Source organism: Danio rerio, chromosome 15, assembly GCF_049306965.1.
Source record: "Danio rerio strain Tuebingen ecotype United States chromosome 15, GRCz12tu, whole genome shotgun sequence".
NCBI classification, from domain to species: Eukaryota; Metazoa; Chordata; class Actinopteri; order Cypriniformes; family Danionidae; genus Danio; species Danio rerio.
In genome coordinates, this window is record NC_133190.1 from 28,868,558 (window position 1) to 28,881,922 (window position 13,365).

Sequence of the window (13,365 nt, forward strand, 5' to 3'; positions counted from 1 at the left end):
CTCTGGATGAGGAGGGTGTAAATTGCTGTGTGTAGGGGATGCAAGAGGGCTCACAGAGGACCGGGATCAGGGAGGTGACAGGTGTGAGGCAGCAGATCTCTCTGGAGTTAGTTTAGTTCTGCAAGGTGGAAAAAAAGAAGAAAAAAAATGTCACCTAAATAACTCTGATCTAATGCATGCCTGGCATCTTGGGGCTAGGGAGATGTGGAGGCGAATATTCTCAAACAGTAAAACAGGAGACGACAGATGTTGAATACATATAAAAAAAGTATATATTGACAGAAGCTTTTGCTTCAACGTTATATTGAGGACGTGCTTAAGCCATATCTAGGAAGTAGTGCATGTTTTTTTTTTTTTCTGATTTATACTAGGGATACCGAGTCTTAGTCCAAGACATTTGATTTCGAGTATCTGCCGATACCGAAACCCGATCCTTCTATAATACATAAAAAAAGAATAAAAAATACGTATTATTTATTTTATTCACCTTATTTTAACATTCAAAAACTCTGTTACCAAACAGAGCATTTCTGTGAGGTAGCTTGAGCAATCGACTATAGACTATCCACCATTGTCTCAGACTCTCTTCCTCCATCTCGCAAACTCACTGCACTTGATTCGAACAGTGCCACTAATACACTCTGCTCCACACTAGCATCATGTCTAGACCGATTATGTCCTCTTGCATCCAGGCCAGCCCGTGCCAGTCCTCCTGCACCCTGGCTCTCGGATGCTCTCCGTGAGCATCGCTCAAAACTTCAGGCTGCGGAGAGAATTTGGCGGAAAACTAAAAATCCTGCACATCTCTTAACATACCAAACTCTTCTGTCCTCTTTCTCAGCTGAGGTTACTTCTGCAAAGCAGACGTATTACCGTCTGAAAATCAACAATGCCACTAATCCTCGCCTACTTTTTAAAACATTTTCCTCCCTCCTCTATCCTCCTCCTCCACCCGCATCCTCCACACTTACTACTGATGACTTTGCTACATTCTTCTGCACCAAAACTGCAAAAATCAGTGCTCAATTTGCTGCACCTACAACAAACACGCAAGATACAACACCAACACCACACACACTCACCTCTTTTTCTCAGCTCTCTGAGTCTGAGGTGTCCAAACTTGTGCTATCTAGCCATGCAACCACCTGTCCACTCGATCCCATTCCCTCTCATCTCTTGCAAGCCATCTCTCATGCAGTCATACCAACACTGACTCACATAATTAACACATCTCTTGACTCTGGTTTATTCCCCACTACATTTAAGCAGGCTAGGGTAACCCCACTGCTAAAGAAACCCAACCTGGACCATACGCTACTTGAAAACTACAGACCAGTATCCCTGCTTCCATTCATGGCCAAGATTCTGGAGAAAGTAATGTTCAATCAAGTTCTGGACTTTCTTACTCAAAACAATATCATGGACAACAAGCAATCCGGCTTTAAGAAAGGCCACTCAACTGAGACTGCCCTGCTCTCGGTCGTGGAGGATCTCAGACTGGCTAAAGCAGACTCTAAATCATCAGTCCTCATTTTGCTGGACTTGTCAGCTGCTTTTGACTCTGTCAACCACCAGATCCTGCTATCTACGCTTGAGTCACTGGGCGTTGCGGGCACTGTTATACAATGGTTCAGATCTTACCTCTCTGACAGGTCATTCAGGGTGTCTTGGAGGGGAGAGGTGTCCAACCTACAGCATCTAAACACTGGGGTACCTCAAGGCTCTGTTCTTGGGCCACTTCTCTTCTCCATCTACACATCATCTCTAGGACCAGTCATCCAGAGACATGGATTCTCCTACCACTGCTATGCTGATGATACCCAGCTATACCTCTCTTTTCATCCTGATGATCCCTCGGTTCCAGCTCGTATCTCAGCCTGCCTGTTGGATATTTCACACTGGATGAAAGATCATCATCTTCAGCTGAACCTCGCAAAAACAGAAATGCTTGTAGTTTCTGCCAACCCGACTCTACACCATAACTTTTCAATCCAGATGGATGGGGCAACCATTACTGCATCCAAAATGGTGAAAAGCCTTGGAGTAACGATTGATGACCAACTAAACTTCTCTGACCACATTTCTAGAACTGCTCGATCGTGCAGATTTGCACTCTATAACATCAGAAAGATCCGACCCTTCTTATCTGAACATGCAGCTCAACTCCTTGTTCAAGCTCTTGTTCTCTCCAAACTGGATTACTGCAACTCTCTACTAGCTGGGCTTCCAGCTAACTCTATCAAGCCTCTTCAACTGCTCCAGAATGCAGCAGCACAAGTTGTCTTCAATGAACCTAAACGAGCACATGTCACTCCGCTGCTAGTCCGTTTGCACTGGCTGCCAGTTGCTGCTCGCATCAAATTCAAAACTCTGATGTTTGCCTACAAAGTGACTTCTGGCCTAGCACCGTCTTATCTGCACTCACTTCTGCAGATCTATGTGCCCTCCAGAAACTTGCGTTCTGTGAATGAACATCGCCTCGTGGTTCCATCCCAAAGAGGGAAAAAATCACTTTCGCGAACGCTCACGCTCAATCTGCCCAGTTGGTGGAATGAACTCCCTAACTGCATCAGAACAGCAGAGTCACTCGCTATTTTCAAGAAACGACTAAAAACTCAACTATTTAGTCTCCACTTCACTTCCTAATCTGCAATTGCCTCTTTGAATATCACAGTAACTGTACAAAAAAAAAAAAAAAAAAAAATACTAATACTACTAATACTTCCCTTCTTAGACTTTACAGACCTGAAACTTGCCTTTAGTACTTATTCATTGTTGCTCTTAGTTGTGTAAATTGCTTCCTTGTCCTCATTTGTAAGTCGCTTTGGATAAAAGCGTCTGCTAAATGACTAAATGTAAATGTAAATTCTTCACTTTTAGACTTTAGAGCAACAGTAAATATTTGTAAAAAAAAATAAATCCTACAGTATATAAAAACAAATAGCACATCAACTTAAAATACCAGAGAGGCAATCCCAAGTTTACATATCTCACAGTTTGCCATGGCAATGTTGCCGTTATCAACTTTATAATACCTCCAGACCGCAGACATACTCGTGCTTTCTGCTTCAAGCTGCTTCTGTGTTTTACTTTGCAGGCATTTAACCAATAGCATCTCTGCAAGAAAGTGATGTCATGCTGAATGTGTTGCTGTTTCTGTGTAAAGTCAAGAAAGAGGTCTAACTCTGTGCCACCGCATAACTATAGATGTTAGGGATGCACCGATATGGATTTTTGGGCCGATATCGATAACTGATAACTCCTAAGCCGATAGCTTATATATATAGTCCAATAAATATAAATATTTTAAAATGTTATATTTTTAGACAGTGAAAAACTGATTTAATTTTAAAAACTTTATAAAAGTTTGATCTGATCATATAAACTGAATAGCAAAAAAAGCAATAATTTCAAAATTGCACAGTGATTAATAGACCGATATTCACAATTTCACATAAATCATAATGCCAAAAATGATTTATTTTATTTTATTCGCATAGCAAACTAATATAGCAACTTCGCATAGCAACTTGACTGTTGCATAAAAGTAATAGGTTAAATAACAAAATGGAATTTAATTAACAAAGGTAAATATGTTTTAAGTAAAATGAAAATGAAAGAACTAAGAAATGAAACCAGATCAAATGTTCTTGAATAAAACGTGCTACAGTAATGTACATATAAACAAATATGTAATGTAATGGTTACTTACTGAGTTAACGCACAGCAATACCACACAAAGAAAGGATGGACTTTGAAGGAATAAACAATGTGAGGTAAGCTCCATTATAGTGCACTTGACAAGTCTGAACAAGTTCCACTCACACATGCGCAAGGCAGGCAGTTCTGTACAATTAAGTAATTTATCGACCTAGATATATCAGCCTAATTTTGACATCAGACCGATAACGATAACATTAAAAATAGCATTAATAGCATCCCTAATAGAGGTGTTAAAAATAATGTGAACAAACGTGTGTTTGTGTGTATATATATATATATATATATATATATATATATATATATATATATATATATATATATATATATACACACACACACACACACACACACGTTTGTTCACATTATTTTTAACACCTCTATTAGGGATGCTATTAATGCTATTTTAAATACACACACACACACACACACACACACACACACACACACACACAAAAACAAACAAACATATATATTTAAGTCCTGATTGGTTGTAATTTTAGTCGTAATTTATACCAGTATGGCACGTACAACTGGCACGATCTCCCCAAGATGCTCCAGCATTTTCATACCAGCACACTAAAAACCCTAACAACAAAATCTAACAACATTAACATACTGTAACAAAATGAAAATGGCTCCAAACATCTAAACACATCAATAACATGACAATTTCTCAAAACCCAGCAACAGTAAACACTCAAAAAAAAAAACTCTGAACATTCTAGCACATAAAACATACTAAAACAATCAGGTAAGCTAGTAACAAGTTGACTTCAAACCACCAAACTCATTAAAAACCCCATTGATTATGCTAAAAATAACATACAAGTTAAACAACGGTAACCACAAATGGTCCAACTATGCTATTTATAGTAGAACTGTAGTATACAAATGCTAATCAATCTGCCACAAAAATATGGACACTACACTATATTTAAACCATAGTTAAAAATATTTTACTTAAATAAGGGCAATATGCTGGGAACCACCAACAACATAAAAACTGAAATCAAAAGCAAAGCACTTCAAATCAAAAGCAAAGCACTTGAACTCATTTGTAAAAAAACAGCATGCTAAAAATAACCAGAAAACCAGTAGCGGCTATAAAAAAAACTGAAAATTACTCACGACATGTTAGCAAATACAAACACAATAAAAATCTTTGAAATTCTAGCCACTGCAAATTAAAAGGTAAAACCATTCAGAACGGCCCAGCAACCACATAATAAAACATTCAATTCTTATGACATGCTAAAAATTAATGCCAACATGTTAAAAAAAAAAAACTCCAGAGACTGAACGTGTAGGACTGCATACCAGCATGTTAAATACACTCAGAACATGCTAGCAAATGCACAACTTCAAGCAAAATTGCCAAGAAAACTACTCACCTGCATTTTTTATGCTAAACCCCTAGAACTACACACTCAGAAATACACTACACAGTCAGATACACACTATACCGACCTCGTAGTAAAATTTCAAAGTGGTTCTTAGTGGTTACAGCTACTGCAAAGGACATAAAAAAAAAACACCTGTAAAACCCTGGCAACAGCAGAGCATGATGCTAAAAACCACTCATAATCATCTAGAGACTGGACAGCATACTAATACACTCACCTACCTACCTACCTTATTGAAGAAGCAGCAGCAGCAGGATAATCTGCCATTTGCGAGTCGTTCATGCAGGGAAATCTCCTCAGGTCTTTGGGTAATTATGCATTCAGACGTTGATGTCCCAACATATCTTGATACAAGTTCACATTGTTGTTGCAGATGAAATATAACACTGAAAACACGATTTAAATACGTTTTAGGTGGCTAGAATAACAGTCATTCAAACAACTATATCGAAGCTTCTCTACTTGATGTTTGGTCTTGCATGTCTACTATGTTTGTAATTTGTTTACACTTTTTACCCTAGTTTGTAGATTTGTAGTTCTAATCAAATTCATGTAGTAATTCATGTGTAATACAATATTAGTGGTTAGAATATGGACGCTTCTACACTTCAATTTTTCCCGCCGCACTGGGGAGGGGAAATTGGAGGGGGTGTCGCGAAAGAAATTAAAAAGTGTAGGGTGGGGGCAGAGACGGAGGGCTTGGGGGGTTATGTTTGTCGTGGAATAAATTGCCCATGCAGGGGGATAGGATACTGACACCCCGTGTGAATGAGGAGTCTGTCCTCAGTTCTGTCTATCTGTGTTAGCCTGTATAGATGAGGAAGGTGGTGTGCTATTCATGATTAACTTGTGGGTAACTGATAACTAGCTCTTTATTTGAAGATAATGAAAAAAAAAAAACGTTATCTCACCGTTTGCTGTTATCTAAAAGATGATATCCAGTTCTGTTAAAGTTTTACATGTAAAAACTGAAGAAATAGCAAGAGTTTGAAGAAAATAATTACACCTGCAGTGTGACAAAAGCTGAGACAAACAGAGAGAAGCACAGTATGTGCGATTAGGTGATACGCCTCCACAAAAGCCACTGCTACGCCAAAGGAATAAGTCTATTATGTAAAGTGCTGAGGAAGAATTTCATTATATGTGATATGCAAAGTTTAATGCGAAGGGGTTTGCAAACAGACATAAACAGCCAGCTAGTAAGAAAAATAAAGGGAAAAGGCTCAGCAGCTCCGCCAGCCAAAGCCGAGTTGTTTGCCTTGTCTTTTCCGATTTATTTGGCTGAAATCCCCAAAAGCTTCACTTTCCGTGAGCAACACAGCACACACACTCCTGCTCGTTCGCTGAAAGGACAGGTGTCACGCTAACAAAACACACAGGGAGAGAATGAAAAAATATCCAGTGCTGAATGGATAACAGCTAAAGTGAGATGAGTTTATTACAAATCACATTATTTTAGATCTCTTAAGCATTGAGAAGTTTATAATGATCCATGCTTTGAGCCATTTGTCTCGGCCAGGCGATTCTCAAACACAAAGCAATGAGGTTGTTTAAGGCTTGGGAACCAGACATCAGAGTGTTGTCAGATGAAGAGTGGAGATAGGAGAGTACAAGCCCTCACGCTCAATATCCTGATAAGACCTCGGACTCATCCCATCCTCACTGGCAGGATTGTGGCATCTCATATTCTGAATTGCTTGCTATCTATCATATAGCACATTCAGGCATGTATTCTATAGGTTTTTAATAAGAAACTGATTAGCTTAAGTGCAATGCTAGAGTACTGTGCAATTCTGCTCTAGGTCATTGTTTAGGGTGGCTGACCAACATTTCAAGAACAACAACAACATTTTCCTCTTTTTATCCCACACATATGCACAAGGCCTTTGGGGTAAGGGGTTCCGGTTGCTTATTCAGGCAGCTGGTAAGGGCATATTTTATTTTGGCATGCTGTTAGGACAAATGGGATTACATGGCTACTTTGGGAGTGAGACTCGCACGCAGGTGAGGCAAGCTACTTGGGTGCTGTCATCAGACGCCTAGCGTATCATCGCTAAAGGTCAGCAGAGTCTGCATCTGAATGCCACAGCTTAGACACATTTGGAGTCGAAAGCTATTCCAATAAATATCCGCTCATCTCCTGTAAAAGCGTAATTCCTGTCTCTGTATTTTGAAGGCAGAAACCTGGAGGATTATGGTGATGTTAAGAGGCAGCGGGAGCGAATCAATTTTGAGTGAATGACAGGAATGATGCTTTGAATAATGCATTTTTGAAAAGAAGGGCGGGGGGAAAGCCGCCGCTCGTGAGCAAATGGGTCTCTCATAATAGTGGAAAATTTTCTCCTTCCCTGCCATTCTGTGTGTAGATGAATTGGAGGATAAGTTACACAAAATGGCTTCAAGGATGCATGTCAGAAAGCAGCAGGGGTATTGTATGCCTCTCAGAGGCTTAACACAGGTTTAACTAAGCACTCGAGAGGTTGTTGGTAGGCTTTGGGATCAGTCTCAGCAGAAGCAGGGTGAGCCAGACTTATACACACATGGACAGAATAAATACTCATAAAATGCCAGATTTTGTGGCTTCCCTGAAGAGGCTCAGAACCTCTAAAGTGATTCTATTTGATTCTATTTTCTTATCATTGTTTATTTCCTTTTCAAAACGGGCTTAGTTTTGTAAGGCAGGACTTATTTCACTGAAAGTCACAGCCATTGCTTACTTTCCAAAGAAGATGGATGATTGGGAAGTCTTGGTGGCTAGTTAAAGAGATAGTCCATATAAAAATACTTCCATATTAGCAATAACACATGCTCTTACTTCATATTGTAAGCGAAATTATGAAGAGTATGAAATGTGTTTCTTGAAACGCTTTGGTCACTATTACTGCTCGTATAATATTGCTGCATAATTTATTTTGCTCTATCACCATGGTTCCCAACCATTTTTGTACCGGGTATCCTTACGGACCGATCATTAAGGTTTAAATACCCCTTTGTCAGTAACAGACAAGAAATGTTCTGCTCTTAACCAATATGCTCAATATAATTCAAGATTTTCTTTCATTTGAAGTAGCCATTACCACAATGATTCCACTTTAAATAAAAACAAAATCAATACTCTGGGTGAAAGACTCAAAGTATTCCAGCTACATTTAATGAGACACATTTGTCTCAAAAGTTCTTAGTTCGTGGAACAATTATGGAGACACTTTCTAAAAGAATAAACAGTGAATTTCAATGTGTACCCCAGTCAAAACCTCAGCATTGTGGATTTAACATAAACACTAAGTCTCTCTCTTTTTGTCTCTATTTCTAGGCTGTGGGCTGGAGTTCCTGCTGGTACTCTGTGGGCTAGAGCTCTCCTGGTCCTGCCCACGTCACTGCATTTGCTACATGGCCCCCAGCACAGTCAGCTGCCAAGCCCACAACTTCCTGTCTGTCCCGGAAGGCATTCCTCCACACAGTGAGCGCATCTTCCTCCAAAACAACAAGATCCATCGACTGCTGCAGGGACACTTTAGCCCCACCACGGTCACTCTGTGGATTTACTCTAACAATATCACATATATCGAACCATCTACTTTCCAAGGGTTTACCTTGCTGGAGGAATTGGACCTGGGAGACAATCGCTACCTACGATCGCTGTCTGCAGAAACATTTCATGGGCTGGGCCGGCTCCATGCCCTCCATCTATACCGATGTGGCCTCAGTGCACTGCCGAATAACATCTTTCAGGGTCTCCGCAACCTCCAGTATCTGTACTTGCAGGTGAGGCACTCACAAATCTATTTATGTAACAAAATATATGGCACTGGAAATGTACTTGTTTTGTTGTAGTAGTATAAAAAAAACTTGTCATGATGATAAATTGTCTCTGTGTTCAAAGGACAACCACTTGGAGTATCTGCAGGATGATCTATTTGTGGACTTGCACAACTTGAGCCACTTGTTTCTTCATGGGAATCGTCTGTGGAGCCTGCACCAAAACACATTTAGAGGGCTGGGGGCTTTGGACCGGCTGCTGCTGCACCACAATCAACTGCAGTGGGTGGATCGTCTGGCGTTCCACGACCTGCGACGACTCACCACTCTCTATTTGTTCAACAACTCTTTGACAGAGCTGGCTGGAGAGTGTCTGACCCAGCTACCGGCCCTGGAGTACCTTCGCCTCAATGACAACCCTTGGGAGTGTGACTGTAAGGCTTTATCACTGTGGGACTGGCTCAAAAAGTTTCGGGGATCCACATCATCTGTGGGTTGTGTGGCACCGGCAGAACTTGCAGGCAAAGATCTGAAACAACTGAGGAAAGAGGACTTCCCAAACTGTTCTGGATCTGAGTCTCTCCATCAGAGTAAGACCAATACTTGGGCAGGAACAAATAAGGTCTCCCTGAAGCAAGAGCCACACCCTGCCCAGCCTCCACAAACACACCCACACCATCCCCAACTGAATGAACAATTCCCTTCCCCTCCCTCCCCCCTGCCCCAGCCTCCTCCTGCCATAAATGGTGTACAAGTGGTACCGGGAGTGTCTCCGGACATGATCCCAGATCAGAGGCCTGGCCGCTCTCGGAATTGCACCCGCCAACGTGTCAGAGGCAGCAAGGGAAAAGGACCAAACGAGGTCCACATCTTAAAGGAGATGGCAGATAAGGAGTACTCCTCTCCAGATTTCACTGGGAAATATGATGAAACGTCTTCAAATGGTTCAAACACCCGTAGAAAGCACAAATGTACCCCCCGGACCTCTGTGCGTCCCCCTAGTGGGGTCCAGCAAGCCACCAACTTGGGACACTCTCATCACACACATCTCTTTCTCTGTAGTATTTCAGGACTGCTCACGCTCATTCTGCGCTGAACTCAATGCTAGACCTTCATGGCATCATGGATACTCTGCAGTCCTCAGATCAGCTCTAGCTACAGCATTACCAGGCCTACTAACGTGTGTATGTTTGTGTGAATGTGTGTGAGTGATGACGTGTAATACATTGTATAAGGAGCTTTGCCATTTAGACTGAAACAGATGAAGATTGAACCCCCGATGTTGAGTTCAAAATTGGGTTGGTTAACATGAGTGAGGGAATAGTGAATCAAACATGCTTGCACTGCCACTGTTGTTATTCCTAATTATCTTCACTTTTTTCATGTTGATTTGGTCTCCTCCTATAAATGGACAATAATTTCAGTAAAATAAAGCACAACTAGCTAAATAAGTGTGTCAAAGAGACATGAGCAAGCAACACAAATTTACAAAGAATAATGTTGGAAGACATGCCATTCTGTTAGTCTAATATTTCTAACAAACAAAGCATGTATAAAAGAGACCACCAAACAGTTCTAAACAATACAAGTATATCCTTTGTTTAATATATCACATCTTTGCCAAATAGATTCACAAATACATTTCTGTAGGCGTTTCAACCTTTATTTGCTCATGTAGGACATATTTTTGCAGATTTACTGAATTAAGAGAAAGAAAACAAAGTGTTGTGTGAAAGGAAACTAAATAGCCAGTACTAAAGCACATACATTCTCCTTAGAACCTCCCTAAGGAGAAATGTTACGACCTAAATACAACAATATTTTTTTCTGTCCAATACCCTCCTTCATTTATTTTCCATGTTTTCTTTGCTTTTGCCCTAAGACTTAACTTCCACTTCTTACTTTGGATTGTATTGTTTTTTTTTATAACACCACATAAAAGCCAATGGTTATACTAGCTGCTATATTGTTTGTAGAAGCAAATGAGACCCATTTTTACCTCATCTGCTTCCAAAAAACACAATATGTGTGGATGTGTGTGTGCGTGTGTGTCCAGTACAAAAAGCTATGAAAAAATTAGAGTTGTGTTTGTTTCTTGTCCTCTGTGTTGTTTGTTATGTTTGGCTGTGACTCAGAGGACTTAGAAATGGACTGCTGATGGGGGCGCAGACTCTGGAGGGGACACAGGTCTAATTGAAGTGAACTCTATTTTGAAAAGCGCCTTCAGCCTAAGCCCGCCATCGAAAACATAGACACCTTTCTTTCTTAGAGAGGTGTGAAATCAACTGTTTTAACAAGACAGAAAAGAAAACAACAAATAAAGAAACAAAATCACACATGAAAAAAGGAAATGTATCTTTAAGAGACTTGACGACAAAAACGTATTTGAAATTTAACATGGCCAAAAAAAAAATGACCTTTTGGAGCCATAGGCCTGCTGCGAATGCAAATAGGAGTCCAGGAGGAGAGAGACAAATGCCTGAACGTGGCCGTCACTTATGTTGTGGAGTACAGGAGAACTTTGCCTTCTGTTCTGAGACATACTTTGTAAAAAATAAGGAGAACTGTATCATCACAACCTGCAATGGAAATATTACTCAGTACTATGACACTGACATCATGACTGACATTTTTTTGATTACAACAGGGTTCCTGAATCTCAGAAGAACTTCTCTTAAGAACGCAATTATTATTTTTATTACTCATATAATTTGATCTTATTTTTTGTTGTTGTTTTAGTTTATGCATTTCTTTGGTATGTCTGTGAGGCACCGTTTCTGACTAAACTGCACAATCCAGTCTCCTCTTGTCCCTCCATTTCCCTCTCTTCTGTGTCTCTCCATTCTAGTGGTTTGATGGTTTAATGAGTCGTTCTCAAGAAAAAAAAAGAAAAAACGTTTATAAAGATATTAAAATCTATATCTTCTTATGTTAAATGTGTTTGCATTTATTTATTTACTGTGCGTGTTTACAGATGTTGATGAGGCCTGATAGAAAATTCTGATTTACACCTATATCTGCCTTAATTATACATTTGAATTAGGTTCTGGCTTAGGGCTGCATGATATTGGAAAAAAAATATTCATTGTGATATTTAATTTTATTGTAATAAATATTGCGATATGAATACAGTTTTACAAGATAGTTTAGATAGCTTTAGTTGACAGTTTTCTAGGGAGGTTGACAGTAGTCAGGTACAGAAATTTAATAATTATTATGCAAAACATGCTTTTCCGTAGTTTGTTTTGTCTTGTTTAGTATAGTATTGTTAGTTGTTTTGTATAGTCCAAATATCTGCAAATTCTTAGATCAAGCAAAAATATTGTTTTGTTTTCAACATCAGAAGAAATAAATAAAAAGAGTTTTTACCACCCTTTTTTAAGATTTAAAGGGCACCTATGATGAAAAACCACTTTTGTAAACTCTTTAGACAGAACTGTGTGTATGTATAATGTGTCCACAGTCATATTGGGATGATATAAAGCCAATAAGTCTCTTTTTTTAAATTTCCTGACTTTAAAATTGGACCCAAATCCCTCCCATTTTGAGGCCGACAGCATATAATCATATCATTAAGACAGGACGTGCGCAAAGCATCCAGGATTAAAAGATCTGTTGAGCTCGCTGTGATCATCAATTATCATCCAATATGATCAAGATTGAGTTTTACAAGTTTAAAAAGTTTTTAAAACAGTGCATGTTTGTAATAAATTACAGCGATTTTACCGTCTTTATCATGACACTTTACCGTGTCAGCACAATTATAAAATAAGATGCTTCAATCCCGGTTTGTGGATGTTAAATCAGGTTTATTTTGTACATTAACATAACAGATACTCATATAGCATATTATATTAACGTGTATCCAGTCACATTTGCTGTGCAGAAACAGTGCAAAGTTAACCGCGTGCTTTATATTTGTGTGTGTGTGTGTGTGTGTGTGTGTGTGTGTGTGTGTGTGTGTGTGTGTGTCTGTGAGTGAGCAGGAACTTTGTAACAACGTTGTTTGACTCATCACCACAGAAAGACTTAAATTAACTCCACAACAAACACATCAAATAATCATTGGGAAAGTTCTTACTGTAGTATTTCACACAAACTTTACGTGACATCTGCTGCCTTCATGTCTGCTGTCACTGTGCTGTTTATCTGAGGCAGACGAGGCGAAGACAGAGGCACTCTGACAGGCATGTGGGAACGGTGGGTGGGGAGAACCAGCATTAAAGGAACAGGCAAAAAAAACAGCCACAATGTGTTTAAAGCAGAAAAACTTTTAAAAAGTAAAACAAATAATCTGAAGTGTGTTTTGAGCTGAAACATTACAGACACATTCTGGAGACACAAAAGACTTATCTTAAATCCTAAAAAAGGGTAAAATAGGTGCCCTTGAAGTTAAGTTTTCTGTGTCTCCAGAATGTGTCTGTCAATGTTCAGCTCAAAACACCCACCAGATTATTTATTATATCTTTCAAAATATTGA

The 13,365-nt window shown here is 39.5% G+C and overlaps 1 protein-coding gene across 1 annotated transcript in view; it reads left to right on the forward strand.

Annotated features, from left to right (window-relative positions):
• rtn4rl1b (reticulon 4 receptor-like 1b) overlaps positions 1 to 11,200 on the forward strand; it is a 314,341-nt gene extending 303,141 nt beyond the window's left edge. The window contains 2 exon segments of the mRNA NM_203480.1: positions 8,440 to 8,891; positions 9,010 to 11,200. Coding sequence (NP_982347.1) covers positions 8,440 to 8,891; positions 9,010 to 9,981 — 1,424 coding nt within the window. The 3' untranslated portion in view covers positions 9,982 to 11,200.
• The last annotated feature ends 2,165 nt before the right edge of the window (positions 11,201 to 13,365 follow it).